Raw genomic sequence first — 18,458 nt, forward strand, 5'->3', positions numbered from 1 at the left:
GGCAAAAACCAAGAAATGCAGATGAATTGTGGAATGTAGTCCAGTCAATCTGAGCTGGAATATGTGTGCTAGACATTGATCGACTCCATGCAACACAGATGTGAAGCAGTTCTCAGAATCAGTGGTTATATATAATGGTATTAAAGCTTTTTTCAGTTTATACATTACATGTTCGAGTTTGCAAAGAAAAATACAGCTAAGTTGTTGTTTTTTTTTCAACATTCTAATATTACTTTTTCTTCAACTTTCTGCATAGTAATAACAAATTTGATCTTTTTTTTCATGTTTTGATTTGGAAAGCAATGTGCTGTTCTCCCAGTGCATGTGCATGTAAGGAAATAAAAGCTATTCTAAGGATTTTGAGCTTTACTCACTTTTTAACCACACTGCTGTTATTTTGGACAAACTGTGTGTTCTACAAAAATGTAGCAGTGACATACTGTACAACAGTGTTCTACAGACAGCCCAGTCTCACACTTTTTTTTCATACCCCCATCACGAAATGAGTCACCTTTTCATGACGCAGGGGGGTTTTTTGTTTGTTTTTGTTTTACTATTTCAAACCCTTTCCCCTCCTAAATCTAACCATACCCATAGCTTAAATCTCTCCCTTCCCCTAATGGTAACCATGAACCCATCCCCGCCCCAGAACCCCTGTGTCACCCCTCATTTGGTGCCCCATCACAAAATGCCCCCTGTCACGAAAAGCACCCCGTTTTTGTGACAGTATGCCATCACGAACTGCTGTTAGACTGAGTTATCATTGGATCATTAGGCAGTCATTATTGAGTGTTATTTATTTATTTATTAACATATGATTATTTCACTGTACTCGTTGCGCCTTGGGATCTCTCAGCACTGTAAATACACTCCTGCAATATTACACCCACTAGTAAAATCTTTACTGATATCAGTCTTATTTTTCCTGTTGTTTCTCCCCATAGGCTTCATACAAAGTGGATGTAGAATTTATTCAATGTCACAGCTAGGTGATGGAAACAATACACACACAGTGAATATATTACACACCGGTTCATAAGTAGCTGGACATTGACAGAATTTTTGTAATTTTGCCTCTATGCATGACTACAATTGTGTTGAAATGAAAGTCAAGATGTGCATATAGTGCAGTTTTATTTCAAAGGACTTAACAAAAATATTACAATATCTGTTTAGTAATTACTCCTCACTTGGGGGGAGGAGGACTAACAGGAAGACAAAGGATGGGAAGGAGAGGAGCAGTTGTAGCCAGTAAGCCAGTAGTTCTGGTATTTATATTTGTATTTGCTTTTTGCAAATTGTTTCTTACTTCTACTTTTGTGTGCTCTTATACAATGTACTACTGCCCAGTGCTGCTGGAACCCCAGTTTTCCCGTGGGAGTCTTCCTGGGGGATTAATAAAGTTGTATCTGATCTAATCTAAGTGTGGACTTGTTGCAGGGATTAATCTTATCACATTAAAGGCTACACGTAACATGAACAACGTTACGCATCCTGTTTTTCCAAACGATGATAAAAATTAGGAACAGGTGCAGTTGAATTTACTTGAAAAGAGCTTGTTTGTTCATGTTTCATTTCAGAAGCCTAGGCCTGGTGGTCACCAAGGCCGCTGCTACTTCTGAATGCAAATGTATGCTGATAACGTCTCCAAATGTCTTTTAATCTGCAAGTTTCTGTCAGTATTAATCTTTCTCCCACGCTGGTTGCAATGCAACAAACATCTCGTTTTATTTATCCCCTGCTCTGCTGCTTCTCCGTGTCATCTCTCTTGCTTCAGAGAGGCGAGGAGGAGGATGAGAGATAAGGAACTGGGTTGACATCCTTTTGAAGAGCTTTTTTTTTTTAAATTATTTTTTAAGGGCAAGCACAGCACACATACTCACTGACTACACCTGCACAGACGCATTCATTCTTTGTTTGTGGGTCATTTACATAATCTCTCATTAGCAAAGCTAAGGGTAAGGTTGAGGTATAGAGAAGGATGAAAATAAACACAGGGAGCTTGAGAGAGTTGGGAGAAATGTATGTCGCCTCACTTAAGAAGTCTGTAAGGTGATAATTTGACACCCCGACTGTCTGAACAGATCAGTCCAGCTGACCCTCAGATATAAAGAGGTCAAGTCATCTTTGAACACAAGTCTAAATGTCTGCTCCTTCCTCCACCCTGATATTTCGTCTGTTTTTTCTCCCCAGACTCAATTCTGTCTTTGTCACAGCTAGTTGTGGAGACCTGTTCGGTAACTGTTTCTCTTTACACTGTGAACAAAGTCTGTTCTTATTTTGTTGTGATTCACTGTGGTTCATTTGCATGCTCGTGTGCACCGTGAGGTTGACGGATTTACCTGTTTTCTCTCATCAGTCCTACACAAACATTTTGTCACTTTTTGTGTCAAATGTTTCTTGTACTGGTGTAATGTCTTCCCTAGATGTTTTTAACAGAGTGCTGAGTTCATATCGTGCAACAAACATCAAATTCACACATGCACAGTCTCCCACTGACCTACATAGCTTAAGATGGCGGCTGCTGCACAGCTGTCCTCCCACACAGGAAAATGCAGTGGTGAGGCAGAGGGACATAAAAGAAAAGGGTGAGAGGGGGAGGAGTCCATGAGGGAGGAAGAAGGTAGAAATATGACCACATCATCCTTATGTCACAGTCTGTCACACTCAGTTTTTTCTGTCTGTCCCTTTGCGTCTCTTATCCTCATTTACTGCAGGAGTCTTCCTGCTCTTTATTTCCACCTTATTTGGTTCCTGACTTCCATCCTTTCCTTCCATCAGTCCCACTACCTCTTCCTCTGTCTTTTACATCCTGTTTTTCTCTGTTCCTCACTGGACGTGAGCAATGAGCCGCACCACATTTCACACTAATCCACACTCATCTGCACTGCCACACGTCTCACACATCAGTCCGTCATGATACCACATGCATGTGTGAGTGCAAGAGATAAAGCATGTGTTTTGTACTTTATCATAAAAATCACAAGTGCAATCTTGGAAATAATTGCTGTGTTGGTGTGTGAGTGTGTTTTTCATTTTGAGCTGCAAGTTACAATTATTGTAATTGTTAATAAATGTCAGTGTTTTCATTGCTTGGTTAAAGAGTGGTGACCAGTTTATAATTTCTCAAACCCAAAGGAAAATTCATCAGTAGCTAAACACCCCCCCCCCCCCCCCCCCCCTTAATTTTTTTGTTTTGGCCCAAACAACAACCTGGCAGTATTTGGCATTTTTGCCTGATGAACAGTTTAAATAATTAGTTATCAGATGCTACCCACCTTCTGTTGATTGATTTAATCCATAATTATACCAGTGGTATGGTCTCCAAATTGTTAAATGATAAAGAACAAATCTTCCAGAGCTGAAGGCCATATTTCAAATCTCTTGCTGAACCATACAGTCAAAAAGATCAATATGTAATTCATAGTATAATAAAAAAAGACAAAACTATGTATCCAGTTATGTTTAAATAATTAGTTATCAGATGCTACCCACCTTCTGTTGATTGATTTAATCCATTATTATACCAGTAGTATGGTCTCCAAATTGTTAAATGATAAAAATGATAGTTTTCTCTGGGCCCCTCCCCAATCGGACCCGGAGTGACATGTTTAGCCGCATGTTCTCCTTGAATTGCTGGCTGTCTGAGTGGTGTCCAAAAAATGAGGTGGGCTTCATAGATAATTGGCAAAGCTTCTGGGGAAAACCTGGTCTTGTTAGGAGAGACGGCATCCATCCCACTTTGGATGGAGCAGCTCTCATTTCTAGAAATCTGGCCAATTTTCTTAAATCCTCCAAACCGTGACTATCCAGGGTTGGGACCAGGAAGCAGAGTTGTAGTCTTACACACCTCTCTGCAGCTTCTCTCCCCCTGCCATCCCCTCATTACCCCATCCCTGTAGAGACGGTGCCTGCTCCCAGACTACCAATAACCAGCAAAAATCTATTTAAGCATAAAAATTCAAAAAGAAAAAATAATATAGCACCTTCAACTGCACCACAGACTAAAACAGTTAAATGTGGTCTATTAAACATTAGGTCTCTCTCTTCTAAGTCCCTGTTGGAAATTGATATAATAATTGATCAACATATTGATTTATTCTGCCTAACAGAAACCTGGTTACAGCAGGATGAATATGTTAGTTTAAATGAGTCAACACCCCCGAGTCACACTAACTGTCAGAATGCTCGTAGCACGGGCCGGGGCGGAGGATTAGCAGCAATCTTCCATTCCAGCTTATTAATTAATCAAAAACCCAGACAGAGCTTTAATTCATTTGAAAGCTTGTCTCTTAGTCTTGTCCATCCAAATTGGAAGTCCCAAAAACCAGTTTTATTTGTTATTATCTATCGTCCACCTGGTCGTTACTGTGAGTTTCTCTGTGAATTTTCAGACCTTTTGTCTGACTTAGTGCTTAGCTCAGATAAGATAATTATAGTGGGCGATTTTAACATCCACACAGATGCTGAGAATGACAGCCTCAACACTGCATTTAATCTATTATTAGACTCTATTGGCTTTGCTCAAAAAGTAAATGAGTCCACCCACCACTTTAATCATATCTTAGATCTTGTTCTGACTTATGGTATGGAAATAGAAGACTTAACAGTATTCCCTGAAAACTCCCTTCTGTCTGATCATTTCTTAATAACATTTACATTTACTCTGATGGACTACCCAGCAGTAGGGAATAAGTTTCATTACACTAGAAGTCTGTCAGAAAGCGCTGTAACTAGGTTTAAGGATATGATTCCTTCTTTATGTTCTCTAATGCCATATAACAACACAGTGCAGAGTAGCTACCTAAACTCTGTAAGGGAGATAGAGTATCTCGTCAATAGTTTTACATCCTCATTGAAGACAACTTTGGATGCTGTAGCTCCTCTGAAAAAGAGAGCTTTAAATCAGAAGTGTCTGACTCCGTGGTATAACTCACAAACTCGTAGCTTAAAGCAGATAACCCGTAAGTTGGAGAGGAAATGGCATCTCACTAATTTAGAAGATCTTCACTTAGCCTGGAAAAAGAGTCTGTTGCTCTATAAAAAAGCCCTCTGTAAAGCTAGGACATCTTTCTACTCATCACTAATTGAAGAAAATAAGAACAACCCCAGGTTTCTTTTCAGCACTGTAGCCAGGCTGACAAAGAGTCAGAGCTCTATTGAGCTGAGTATTCCATTAACTTTAACTAGTAATGACTTCATGACTTTCTTTGCTAACAAAATTTTAACTATTAGAGAAAAAATTACTCATAACCATCCCAAAGACGTATCGTTATCTTTGGCTGCTTTCAGTGATGCCGGTATTTGGTTAGACTCTTTCTCTCCGATTGTTCTGTCTGAGTTATTTTCATTAGTTACTTCATCCAAACCATCAACATGTTTATTAGACCCCATTCCTACCAGGCTGCTCAAGGAAGCCCTACCATTATTTAATGCTTCGATCTTAAATATGATCAATCTATCTTTGTTAGTTGGCTATGTACCACAGGCTTTTAAGGTGGCAGTAATTAAACCATTACTTAAAAAGCCATCACTTGACCCAGCTATCTTAGCTAATTATAGGCCAATCTCCAACCTTCCTTTTCTCTCAAAAATTCTTGAAAGGGTAGTTGTAAAACAGCTAACTGATCATCTGCAGAGGAATGGTCTATTTGAAGAGTTTCAGTCAGGTTTTAGAATTCATCATAGTACAGAAACAGCATTAGTGAAGGTTACAAATGATCTTCTTATGGCCTCGGACAGTGGACTCATCTCTGTGCTTGTTCTGTTAGACCTCAGTGCTGCTTTTGATACTGTTGACCATAAAATTTTATTACAGAGATTAGAGCATGCCATAGGTATTAAAGGCACTGCGCTGCGGTGGTTTGAATCATATTTGTCTAATAGATTACAATTTGTTCATGTAAATGGGGAATCTTCTTCACAGACTAAAGTTAATTATGGAGTTCCACAAGGTTCTGTGCTAGGACCAATTTTATTCACTTTATATATGCTTCCCTTAGGCAGTATTATTAGACGGTATTGCTTAAATTTTCATTGTTACGCAGATGATACCCAGCTTTATCTATCCATGAAGCCAGAGGACACACACCAATTAGCTAAACTGCAGGATTGTCTTACAGACATAAAGACATGGATGACCTCTAATTTCCTGCTTTTAAACTCAGATAAAACTGAAGTTATTGTACTTGGCCCCACAAATCTTAGAAACATGGTGTCTAACCAGATCCTTACTCTGGATGGCATTACCCTGACCTCTAGTAATACTGTGAGAAATCTTGGAGTCATTTTTGATCAGGATATGTCATTCAAAGCGCATATTAAACAAATATGTAGGACTGCTTTTTTGCATTTACGCAATATCTCTAAAATCAGAAAGGTCTTGTCTCAGAGTGATGCTGAAAAACTAATTCATGCATTTATTTCCTCTAGGCTGGACTATTGTAATTCATTATTATCAGGTTGTCCTAAAAGTTCCCTAAAAAGCCTTCAGTTAATTCAAAATGCTGCAGCTAGAGTACTGACGGGGACTAGAAGGAGAGAGCATATCTCACCCATATTGGCCTCGCTTCATTGGCTTCCTGTTAATTCTAGAATAGAATTTAAAATTCTTCTTCTTACTTATAAGGTTTTGAATAATCAGGTCCCATCTTATCTTAGGGACCTCGTAGTACCATATCACCCCAATAGAGCGCTTCGCTCTCAGACTGCAGGCTTACTTGTAGTTCCTAGGGTTTGTAAGAGTAGAATGGGAGGCAGAGCCTTCAGCTTTCAGGCTCCTCTCCTGTGGAACCAGCTCCCAATTCAGATCAGGGAGACAGACACCCTCTCTACTTTTAAGATTAGGCTTAAAACTTTCCTTTTTGCTAAAGCTTATAGTTAGGGCTGGATCAGGTGACCCTGAACCATCCCTTAGTTATGCTGCTATAGACGTAGACTGCTGGGGGGTTCCCATGATGCACTGTTTCTTTCTCTTTTTGCTCTGTATGCACCACTCTGCATTTAATCATTAGTGATCGATCTCTGCTCCCCTCCACAGCATGTCTTTTTCCTGGTTCTCTCCCTCAGCCCCAACCAGTCCCAGCAGAAGACTGCCCCTCCCTGAGCCTGGTTCTGCTGGAGGTTTCTTCCTGTTAAAAGGGAGTTTTTCCTTCCCACTGTAGCCAAGTGCTTGCTCACAGGGGGTCGTTTTGACCGTTGGGGTTTTACATAATTATTGTATGGCCTTGCCTTACAATATAAAGCGCCTTGGGGCAACTGTTTGTTGTGATTTGGCGCTATATAAAAAAATTGATTGATTGATTGATTGATTGATAAAGAACAAATCTTCCAGAGCTGAAGGCCATATTTCAAATCTCTTGCCAAACCATACAGTCAAAAAGATCAATATTTAATTCATAGTATAATAAAACAAAGACAAAACTATGTATACAGTTATGTTTTGATGTTTTTTTTTAAATTATCAAAATTGTTGATTCATTTTCTGTTGACGAATTTATCAACTAGTTAATAATCATTTCAATACTCATTTGTATTTAAAAGTGCTGCATTACAATTGAACTCTGGGATTTTTCAACCTGGGCCTTATTTGTAGACATTTTGGGGTTCAGATTTTCACATTGAGACAAAACCAGTTTTAATTGGTCTGGTATTATTGGCTAGGTGATAATGCGAGCTAGTGTCACGGCTGTATGACTACAATTTAAGGGTAATGGGCATCAAAGTAAAACCATCAAAGTGAAACCAGTACTTGCTGCAACAAAATAAGCACAAATATTCCAGTAGTCTGGTAGCACAGAGGAGATACAGATGTTTTCTTCAATAAATGTAGAGAAACTTTTGCAAACCACTGATTGTACAGGTAGCTGTTTAGCCCCTAATGGTACTTGCATTCTACTTCAGTACTGGACCAATAATAATCATCTGTCTCAAGTGAAAAGTTGAACTCTAAAACATCTAAAAATACAGCCCAGCATGAAAATAAAATCACCTTTTAAAAAGTACCTTTTTAAGTGTGGGGGTCACTTTGTCATGCACCAGGTGCATATGTTATGATTATAAAACTTACATGTAATGTGTTGTAGGAGTTTGGCATATTTCACATTTCCTTTTTCTTTTTCTCCTTCTTTCTCAGCTAACCACAGAAGAGCTGGACATGCTGTGACCAACATTCTAGCCAAAGAACTGATGCAGGAAGAAACCCCTTCATCAAGTAAATCACCTGCCAAGAAAAAGAAGGTGACAGAAGAGGCAGAGGAGCCTAAAACACAAGGGGCAGAGTCGTTGGAGGAGTTACTGGAGGCTGCACCTCCTCGATCCAGTTAGACCACCTGGATAAAAAGGCTTCCTATGACAGATCTACAGGAGTATCAATCAGAAAGAAACCCAGCTTCATTTCTCAGCTGTTTTGGGGCCAATTTCAACCTGAACAACATCATTTCAGCTTCATGTTGCACCTCAACTTAACAGGACTGATTTAGGATAGAAACAACTGTATGTTCTGGGAGGACGGGTTAAAGCAGGAGATGAGGGCTTCTCTCTCTCTCTCTCTCTCTCTCTCGAAACCTTGAAGTCCTCTATCAACCTTTGGATCATTGCCAATATCATATAAATTTAATGTTTTTCTCCAGCTTGTGCACATATCATTTCTGTTTTTGTATGTCTGCTTCATTTAACTTCTCTGTTGTTCCAAAAAAAAAAAAAATTGGGGGGATTCCAGTTATTCCTGCTTTTTACTCATAGGTCCAAACCCTGAACGTACACTGGAAATGTCTGCAGTTCGGCGCAGCCTGCATGCACAGCTTATTTTTTGTAGTATGTTGTTGTTCCTATCTGTGATTGGTTTATTTTTGTTGCTTCAAACATCAAAATAATGCTTTACAATTGAATACTGTATATAAATGTTAATCACTTTTGCTGTATTTTCCCCCCAAAAAGTGCCAACCATTAGAAATTCAGTTTTATAATTTCACTCACAGGTTTTTGCGCCCCCCACATCAAGCTCACACACACAGTTTGTTAGGCGCCCGTGTGTAGATCAGACCTAGAAACAGTCACAAGAGTGTGTGCTTCAATGTGTTGTTTCTGAGAGGGATTTACTTCACGTACATCCAGGGCATAGAACTTCCCTAAAGTTAAGTATCACATACATTCATGTAAGAGTGTGGAAATTCAATTAGTTTTGAACATTTATTTGGAAAAGGTGTAGCCATGTTTCGAAACAGTCCTGTTACTTCCAGAGTGGGAGCTAGTTGTGAGGAAGTGTGGACTTCATGAGTCAGATGAACCAAAAACGGTTTTATTTTTCACAGGGCATATCTGTACCAATTTAGCTTGAGGAGTTTGCCTGGTTGTGTTTTTGTCTGAGGGTGTCTGCTCAGTAAGCAACCTATATTTAGTTTTCTGTTGTGCATGTGTACTGTCTGTAATTACTGTATGGTACTGAGTCAGACCATGTTGTCACAAACTCTAGCTTTTATAAACAGCTCTGTGGTATTTCTGCTAAGGATGTTCCACACTGGATAAACTGCCCAAAAACTGTTGAGACAAGTCTGTGTGTGTTTACACACTCCCACCTGAATGTCTGCTCTTGCTACCATTTGTATTCAGTATTGATCATCTTGTATGGTTCCATGGTGTTCTGTACCTGACAGGAGCGAGCGCTTCAAATCCATGCAATATTTATATCTATGCAAATGCTAGTGGTGCATCTCAACATCAGGATGTAAGAGAGCCTGAGTGAATGTCTTATTTTCCTCTATCAACTTGCTGATTCCAGATCACTGCTTCATGATGCTGGTAACAGAGGGATGGCATTTTTCCAAATGTTATCATTTACGAGTTAAGATCTTTTTTTTTTTTTTTTTTTCCTCTCAGGACTGTTCACTGTGGACATGGAGAAACTCGCACTTACACAAATTAAAGGGCATAATTTAACAAGTAGATTTTTTGTGATCAATGGCTAGTATTTCAATTTAATTCACTGATGATTAAACGTTTATGTTGAGTGGAAGAAAGCACATTTGATTGCTGTCTGCACTTAAGCACAAACATGCTGTTATATGTTTAAACTGCAGGCGCTGTGTCTGGAATACTGTACTCTTCACTTGGACAGGCTTGTTTAAATGACTGTTTACTGGATAATGAAAAGTGCAGATAGAACGAGTAACATCACTGGAATATAATTTTTCTGGAATGTCATTCCTTGTTTAATTGTCGTTCATTTTTAAGAGATGGTTTTGCTCTAATTTTTTACAGTTTATTTTAATGCATTTGAATGGAAAGTTTTTTTTTTTCTGAGATTGCTTTATGTACACACAATGATGCACGTTGACATTCTATTTGCTACACAGAATTATTAAAAATATCCAGTAATTTAAAGATGTGGAGTCCTTCTTTTCTCACAAAACAATTTTTGTAGTATGTACATACTCATCTTGTCGTGTAAACTGGAGAGTATGGTTGCATTCAGTACTGACCACAATTCAGTTAATGCTAATATTTGTCTGATTAGCTTTTCAACTAACTTTGAAAACCATTACTGGATTAATTAGCTTCATTTAAATATAGTTCCACTAACCTTAAGTACGGTAACACTTTCTGAATAAATTTTAATTATCAAAAACGTTTTGGAACCCTAAAATCATACATTTGTTCCAGGTGGGGCTTATGGATCGTATTCACTAATACCATAGATGTATTATTGTTCATTGTCACAATTTTGGAGCACAGTATTTATTACTAAAAATTATAGGCTGACACTAAGGGCTCCGGGGGTTTCATTGGTTATGACACAGTATTATCGCAGAATTTGTCTATTTTAAAAACAAATTATTAAACTGTTTAATGGTAAATGTTGGCAGTCTATACTAAGACGTATCCAGGCGGCAACTTGGCTGTGCCCGCCACTTGTGTTAAAATAATGGTCCCCAGTGTTGCTCCTACTGACTTTGACCAGTGCACTTTTTCCAATTAAACATTACCTGTACCTAATCTACTTGGACCACATCAGCTCAATCAGGTGTGTTCAGCCAATCAGCAGCTGAATGAACTATGGAACACACCTGATTTAGCTCATTTTCTGCAATTAGAGCAGGTAGAAATAGAAAATCTGCAGGACTTCATGTCCTAAAGCCCAGTATTGGGGAAACCACTGTGTTAAATATCAGAATTATTTGGGTGGTATGCGATGCTCCCTCTCAAAAACTAAATTCCTTCAAATAATACTTTTTCCTTAGTCCGCCCCTTCTTCCGTCTCTCTCATGTAAACACAGCCAGCAGTGAAAATACCAGAGGCTTACTGCACTCCATGAAACTATTGCTAAATGACAGAAGCAGATCTAATCAACAGTGGGATGATTTATTTCCATTACTAAAATCCAAGATTTTTTGTGGCTTCTCTGTGTAGTCCAGATCACCGGAGACTGTTTCCAGTCTGCACTGTCAGTGTTGACAGGATCACTTGCAAGGGCTGTTAAGGTTGTGAGGCAGAAAGCATATTTGATGCCTTATGCTGTTTTTCATCATTTGCATCGTTTCTCTGAATTTGTGTTCTACCCCTCCTGTCATTCTGTCAGAGTTTTCCACTGGTTGTTACTTCCTTTTCCAACTTACACATTTTCATCAGCGTCTCCTGGACAGAACCATCGTTTATGAAAGGTGTTTCAGCCGCTGTCTTGGTGAATCTGAATTGTCTACTGATTCTTTCCTGCCCTGGCTGTGAATACAGTGGCTTGCAAAAGTATTCAGCCCCTTGTTATTTCACGCATTTTAATTTGTTTATGGCGTTTGAAATACAAAAAGTAAATCAGGCTTCTAAAAAAAAATTTAAATTATCTTCCTTAGACTCAAAACAAATCTCTACAACATGATATAAATTAATTAAAAACATAAAAGCCAAGATGATGGGTTGCATAAGTAATCAGCCCCTTTGGTATAATACTTGTAAATAATCAGTTTAATTGCCAGCTTTCTTCAGACAAGTCAGGAGATGGATACATGAACATTTCCAAGTCACTGAATATGTCTTGAACTTTGTTTACATCAGTTATGAAGAAATACAAACAATATGGCACTCTATGGTAAATTTGCATGGAGTAGACAGTTCTCAAAAACTGAGTGACTGTGCAAAAAAGGACAACAGTAAGGAAAGACACCCAGACAACCCAGAAAAAGTTTTAGGCTTCTGTGGCTGTGATTGAAGAAATTGTGCACAGTGCAAATTCTGCGTTTAGTATCTCCAGTAATACAGCTTCATTATGAAGTGGTATAGAGGAGGGTTTTCTTTCACTAAAACATCAAATCTAGGTTGGCATCTCAGATGTACCTTCTGGCAAATTGTAGGTGAACTTTCAGGTCTTCTTTTTAACAAAATCCTCCTCTGCTCCACTTCATCATGAAGCTGTATATAGCTGTGATATAAAATCCAAAACTTGCACTGTGCACAATTTCTCCAATCACAGCCACAGAAGCCTGTAACTTCTGGGGTGTCTTGGTGGCTACTGTGTCATGCTCCCCAGAACCATTTTACTGAAAAAAGTCTGAAGGACCTAAAGGACATGGTTATATGGCGAGGAGCTTTTCCAAGTATGTGAGAGGCAAATAAAGAAAAATGCTTAAAAAGGCGGGGAGTCTGGGGGAGCTCCACCCCCCACCCCCCCACCCCGAAGCTGGAAGATTTTTGCCATACAAATGCTCCCCCTGAAGCATTTACTCAAAATATGTCTGAAGAACCTAAATGACATGGTGAGATGCTGACGAGCTTCGCTCGTTCATGTCTGCGACATATGCATATTAATAATAATGGCTTCTGACATTGATGGTTCAGTTAAAGTCTCATTTCAATAATAATTGCAATTTGTGCCCCCAAATTTTCCAACTTGTCCTACTAAAATTTTCAGTAAGGCGCCTACAGTGCTCCTACTGAAAAAGGTTATGGCCCTGCGACACCTTTAACAATTTAACCTGCATATGTCAACCATATTAAAAACTGTCATACGCTGGTGTACGTCTAATAGTCTGGAACCTTGCTCATGACTCCATCAGCTCTTATCGGCCATCTCTCAAACTCAAAGGCTGAGGACCCAGAGACATGAATTTATCTACAAGTTCAACACTTTAACCACAGACAGATACATGTCTGATGTCCAAGAAGTCATTGGGACTGGGTCTTACCCTCTGATTCATCACTCATCTTCTCAAATGCTGCAAACAGGTTATCCATTGATTCCACAAAGATTACAGCATCGTCCTCAAACTCAAGGTCAGTAAACTGCTCCTTGCCACAAGGAGGTCAGCAGAAATTGTGTCCACACATTTAATTTGAAATGGCACCATGTGGAAGACATAACGTGGAATGCTGAGTGCAAACGTGGTTTGTTTTATTTATTTCTCTTATTAAAAAGTGTTTGTGGTGAGACTGAATGAAATGAAAGGCATTAGCAATCAGAAGTGGAGTGGATGTGACTGAAAGGGAAGGTTCTGTTGATATATTGCTGGTCAAAACTAAAAATGCTTTAGCAACACTATGTTCATCCTTATGTCGATTTAACACAATTTGCTTTAACACATCAGATTGAAGATGCTTTTATAATGGTTAAATGTAGGGTGGGCAGAGCTTTGCACCTACACAGTAATTACTAACTCTTAGTTGTGTGCAAAGGATGGCCCAATACCATATTTCCCTATGGACAATTGCCCATTCAAAGTAGTAGTACTGGCCACTGCAGAGTATGAATACTTGTAATTGAGAATGGGCCCTATCAGCCACATGGTGCAAAGGTCATTCCTAGTTTCCACTCGACACAATTATGATTTTCATGCCTGGTGCCCACATTCTTTAAGCACCAAACATACTCATCTGTGTACTGTTGTTTTGTATATTTCACCCAATATTTGCCCATGTTGTGACATCTTCCTTTTGATAGTCTCTGGAACAATGTTACAAGTTTGTGTTGCTAATTTGTAGCACCAATGAAAAAGTTTGATATGATCACCAATCACATGTTCTATCTATTGTTTAATTTCAGTTTTAGTTTTTCATCTAAACTGTATCTACACACTGAGAGTCAGTTTTCTCCCTGCAGTTAGTAGCTTGTTATCCACTATCCACCTATACCTTGTTATCTTTTGCTCATTAAGGCAGTCGTCTGGACTACCCATCCACTAGGTGGCAGTATATCTGTGGGATACTACATTGGCAAAACAATGCTGTTTTTGAAACAACCTTTCAGTTGATGAGTGCATCAAAGTTCATCAGATACTATAGGCTTTTTCGTCATTATATAATCTTATAATTTCGTGAGTTACAAAGTCAAGTCAATGAGCAAGCACAGGTGTCATGCATCGCAACTTTCCCTAACGCAATAGTACCACCTTCGGTCCTGGATGGCAGCCACCTAGACAGATAAATGGTCCATCCACACCTCTAGAAAGTAACCATCTGCCACAGCCATGTGAAACACTGGCATCACCTTGGCCTTTTCCTACAGCTGGGGCTCGCATTACTGAGGCACTTAGGTGCTAAATTGTGCACAGTGAAAAAACGTCACATGGCCAAAATGCTGTAGATGATTCTCCCTGACGATGAAAGTGGTAGTCTTCATCTGTCTCCCTAAGTAATCTCTCATTTGTCACAAAATCATCACTAGTAACAATCAGTTTCAATTTAATTTAAATTTATTTTATTTATGCAGTGCCAAATCACAATAAAGCTGCCTTAAGGCACATCACACGAGTAATGTCTAACCTGACCAACCCCTAGGGCAAGCACACAGGTGACAGTGGTAAGGAAAAACTCCCTCAGATGATGTTGAGGAAGAAACTTAAAGCAGACCAGGCAGAGAGAGGTGACCCACTGCTTAGGCCATTCTAACAGTTGGAAGGTTTTTACCAAGCTGAAGAAACAGGAAACAGAGAAGCTTCAAAAACAAAGTGCATTATTGAGATGAGCGAGCAGCCATTGGTTCCGCAGGCAGGGGGTCATCCAACGCCCTGGGGTGCAGGACCAGTGTCCATCCATTACATCATCAGTGGACCACAGTACAAGCTGTCCTCCTGGGAGAATATTCCAAAAGCTGACTGCAGTGTGCTGCGTCAGCTTCAGCTATGGCATCTCGTGGACAGTCCAGCATCCTGTGATGTGCAGCTGTCAGCTTTGCGTGATGTCATCAGTGCCTCGGAAAGAGATAAAGGGCAGAATCAAAAACTGTACCTAAGGTATGTGTTCACGAGCAGTAAATCAACAGGGAAGCAAAGAGAATACTTAGGTGATCGCCAGCAGCTAGCCCTGAGTTTCACTTACAGACCCAGAATTTAGATGAAGTGGACTACCACTATTGATAAGGAGAATTGATCAGTTCTGCAAATGAATGAATGAAATGCGGCATGGTCATAGTAAAACTAGAATGCTCAGAGTAATATTGATTGACATTGATAAAAGACTGGTGGCTGTTTTTTAGTTGTTAGAAATACATTAATATTGTTGTTATTGTTTGTGTTTTTTATTAGTTATTATTTTCAGTCATAGTAGTAATAGTAGCAGTGGTAGTAGTATTACTTGCAAAAATATCTTCAAAATATGTCTTCAAAGATAAACCTTTATCATATGGGGAGGCTTCCGACCCCTCACACAGGCTACAAACCTACAGTACCTGTGGGCAGGAGTAAAACACAGACAAGGTGATGATAAAACTTGTGTATTCATGTGGAAAGTGCGAAGTGAAGCAGAGCATAAATATACTTTTTAAACATGTACACAGTGCTTCTGAAGTGCGAGCAGAAAGTGGTGATTGAGTGGTGGCTGTTACAATAATCACCATTGTGCTTATGAAGCAGAGTGAGACTGAACTGAGACAAATATAAGATATAATATAATATTGTTTCATTCATTTGGCAAAAATGCCTTGATTGGGCATGATTCCAATCACTGTGATCAGATGGGTACAGTCCCCCATGAAAATAAATAAATAAAGAATAGCTGTGAATGAGAGCTAAGGTTATTTAAATCCCACAGGCTCATCAGTTCTGGGCTTTGAACCATTTGGTTAGTTGATAAGAGTAGTTAAAGTTGAGTTGATAAAGCTGAATCTATGTAAGTTTTGATAAAAACAGGATAGAAATATTCTAGATTGTTTGTTCTTGTTAAGATCTGGGGAAGAACATTATGGTTTGTTTTGGGATCCATAATGATGTCTCATTATTATGAGTTTCAAGTCACCCAGATTCCCAGACGCTGTCTCTTGTTGAGACATTCTTGGGTAGTCCGAGGAGATTTGTATGCATCTCTGCCCTTATATGTATGAAGGGGTCTGCAAGAGAAAAGAGGTCTGAAAGAGGGTGGCATAATTGGCTTCAGTGTTGCCAGACAACACAGTGACATGTCCATTGACAGCTGAATGAGTTCCTGGGAAAAGCGGACCAATGGAAGAACAGCACACTGTTTTCCAGGGCTTCTGATTGGTCCGTTAAGGGAGGCTGTCGGTCTCCAGGTAGCAAAGTGAACCTCTGGGCATGTCTGCCTCTCTGCTGCCTTGTGGAAAAGAGCAGGAGGGAGGAACTGTTAGATGTATGAAGATGTGACCTCAGATGGAGAGAAAAACGATCACTTACACGCACACAATGTATTGTTTCATCGTGTGTGTGTTCTCATTCGTCTTCAATCGAACCTTCTTTTCCACTGGCCTCAAAGCCTCTATTTGTGTTTATCTGGCTGCTAAAACACCTTCAGATTGCCAGACTCTGCAATAAATGTGCTTCATTTATCTTTAACTTGGCTATACCCTCCAGAGCCCCTCTCTTCTTTCAGCCTCCATTCTTAAGAACTCTGAATTACAGCCTCACTTCATTTGTTGGAACTGGCCATTTCTCAACTTTCCTACTGGTGCTGGACAGAAATACACACTGCTGTGACATTTAAGCTAAATTCCAAAGTCAAAGGATTTGCCTGCTCGCTAATGCAAAATTAAAGATAATTTAATGTTTTTCAGTGACTATAAATGCAGTTGAATGTGCGCCTGTGGGCACATTTGCATTGTTTTAAATGTATGCGTGTGAGCGCATGTCTCTCTCCATTGGTCATTGTATCTTAACGATGATAACTCCTTGATCAAATTACTCTGCTGCTTGTATAACACTCTCTATGTGAAACACAATTAACACAATTAACATGAGCATGAGTGTCAGCCAATTTGCTGTGCCATCACAGAGTGACATCTCCATCATCACAGCTCCGCGCGTAGCAACCGTATCACATCACAGTTCCTGACTAGTGCAGAATTCTCAGCCTGTTTGTTGTTCCTTCTGTCTCCAAATACATCAGTCTGCAGATTTTCTGCCACATGTCATTTTGTTGTTTCTTCTTTTCTGTCTTTGTATTCTTGACTGTTCCTAGGCACTTTTGGTGTCTTGTCTTGTTTCTGCTGAGCAAACAGGGATTCTGTTGTTAATAGGTATATGTCGTGGACATGACGAGCAAAGCTCTTCAGCATCTCACCATGTCATTTAGGTCCTTCAGACTTTTTTTTTTTTTTTAGTAAATGCTTCAGTGGAGCATGAGCACCTGCCTTTCATATATATATATATATGAAAGGCATATATATGCTTGCCTCTACTGGTGGTTGGCTCTCACTGCGGTATTGTATCACTTCCTGTTCCGGAGCACAGCGGTGTTTTTCTGTATCTGTTAGCTGTTTAATCTGCGCAGTTAGATTGATCTAGTTATCTAGATTACGATTTGTTTCCCAGTGTAATCTTTACGTGCCTTAACTAAAGCACTCCTTCTGCTGAATCACCTCTAAATTATTTACACATTATTCACTTTGCGTGTTTTTAGGAATCCGCTAGGTTAGCGTAGCTACTAGCTCTTAGCCGATTTAGCATGGCGGCTTCTCCTGTCTCTCCCGCACTTTTCTGCTCTGGGTGTGAAATGTTTAGTTATTCCTCGGCCTCCTTTAGCAGTAACGGTACTTGTAATAAGTGTAGCTTATTCGTAGCTTTGGAGGCCAGGCTGGGCGAATTGGAGACTCGGCTCCGCACCGTGGAAAATTCTACAGCTACCCAGGCCCCTGTAGTCGGTGAGGACCAAGGTAGCTTAGCCGCCGTTAGTTCCCCCCTGGCAGATCCCGAGCAGCCAGGAAAGCAGGCCGACTGGGTGACTGTGAGGAGGAAGCGTAGCCCTAAACAGAAGCCCCGTGTACACTGCCAACCCGTTCACATCTCTAACCGTTTTTCCCCACTCGACGACACACCCGCCGAGGATCAAACTCTGGTTATTGGCGACTCTGTTTTGAGAAATGTGAAGTTAGCGACACCAGCAACCATAGTCAATTGTCTTCTGGGGGCCAGAGCAGGCGACATTGAAGGAAATTTGAAACTGCTGGCTAAGGCTAAGCGTAAATTTGGTAAGATTGTAATTCACGTCGGCAGTAATGACACCCGGTTACGCCAATCGGAGGTCACTA

At 39.8% G+C, this 18,458-nt stretch overlaps 1 protein-coding gene across 1 annotated transcript in view; it reads left to right on the forward strand.

The window, feature by feature from the left end:
- The window catches only part of LOC117519815 (protein diaphanous homolog 1-like), a 307,697-nt gene extending 297,317 nt beyond the window's left edge, over window positions 1–10,380 (forward strand). Inside the window, exon 28 of the mRNA XM_034181058.1 lies at window positions 8,135–10,380. Coding sequence (XP_034036949.1) covers window positions 8,135–8,325 — 191 coding nt within the window. The 3' untranslated portion in view covers window positions 8,326–10,380. The remainder of the gene's footprint in view (window positions 1–8,134) is intronic.
- Window positions 10,381–18,458: the final 8,078 nt, after the last annotated feature.

This window comes from Thalassophryne amazonica, chromosome 11 (genome assembly GCF_902500255.1).
Source record: "Thalassophryne amazonica chromosome 11, fThaAma1.1, whole genome shotgun sequence".
Lineage (NCBI taxonomy): Eukaryota > Metazoa > Chordata > Actinopteri > Batrachoidiformes > Batrachoididae > Thalassophryne > Thalassophryne amazonica.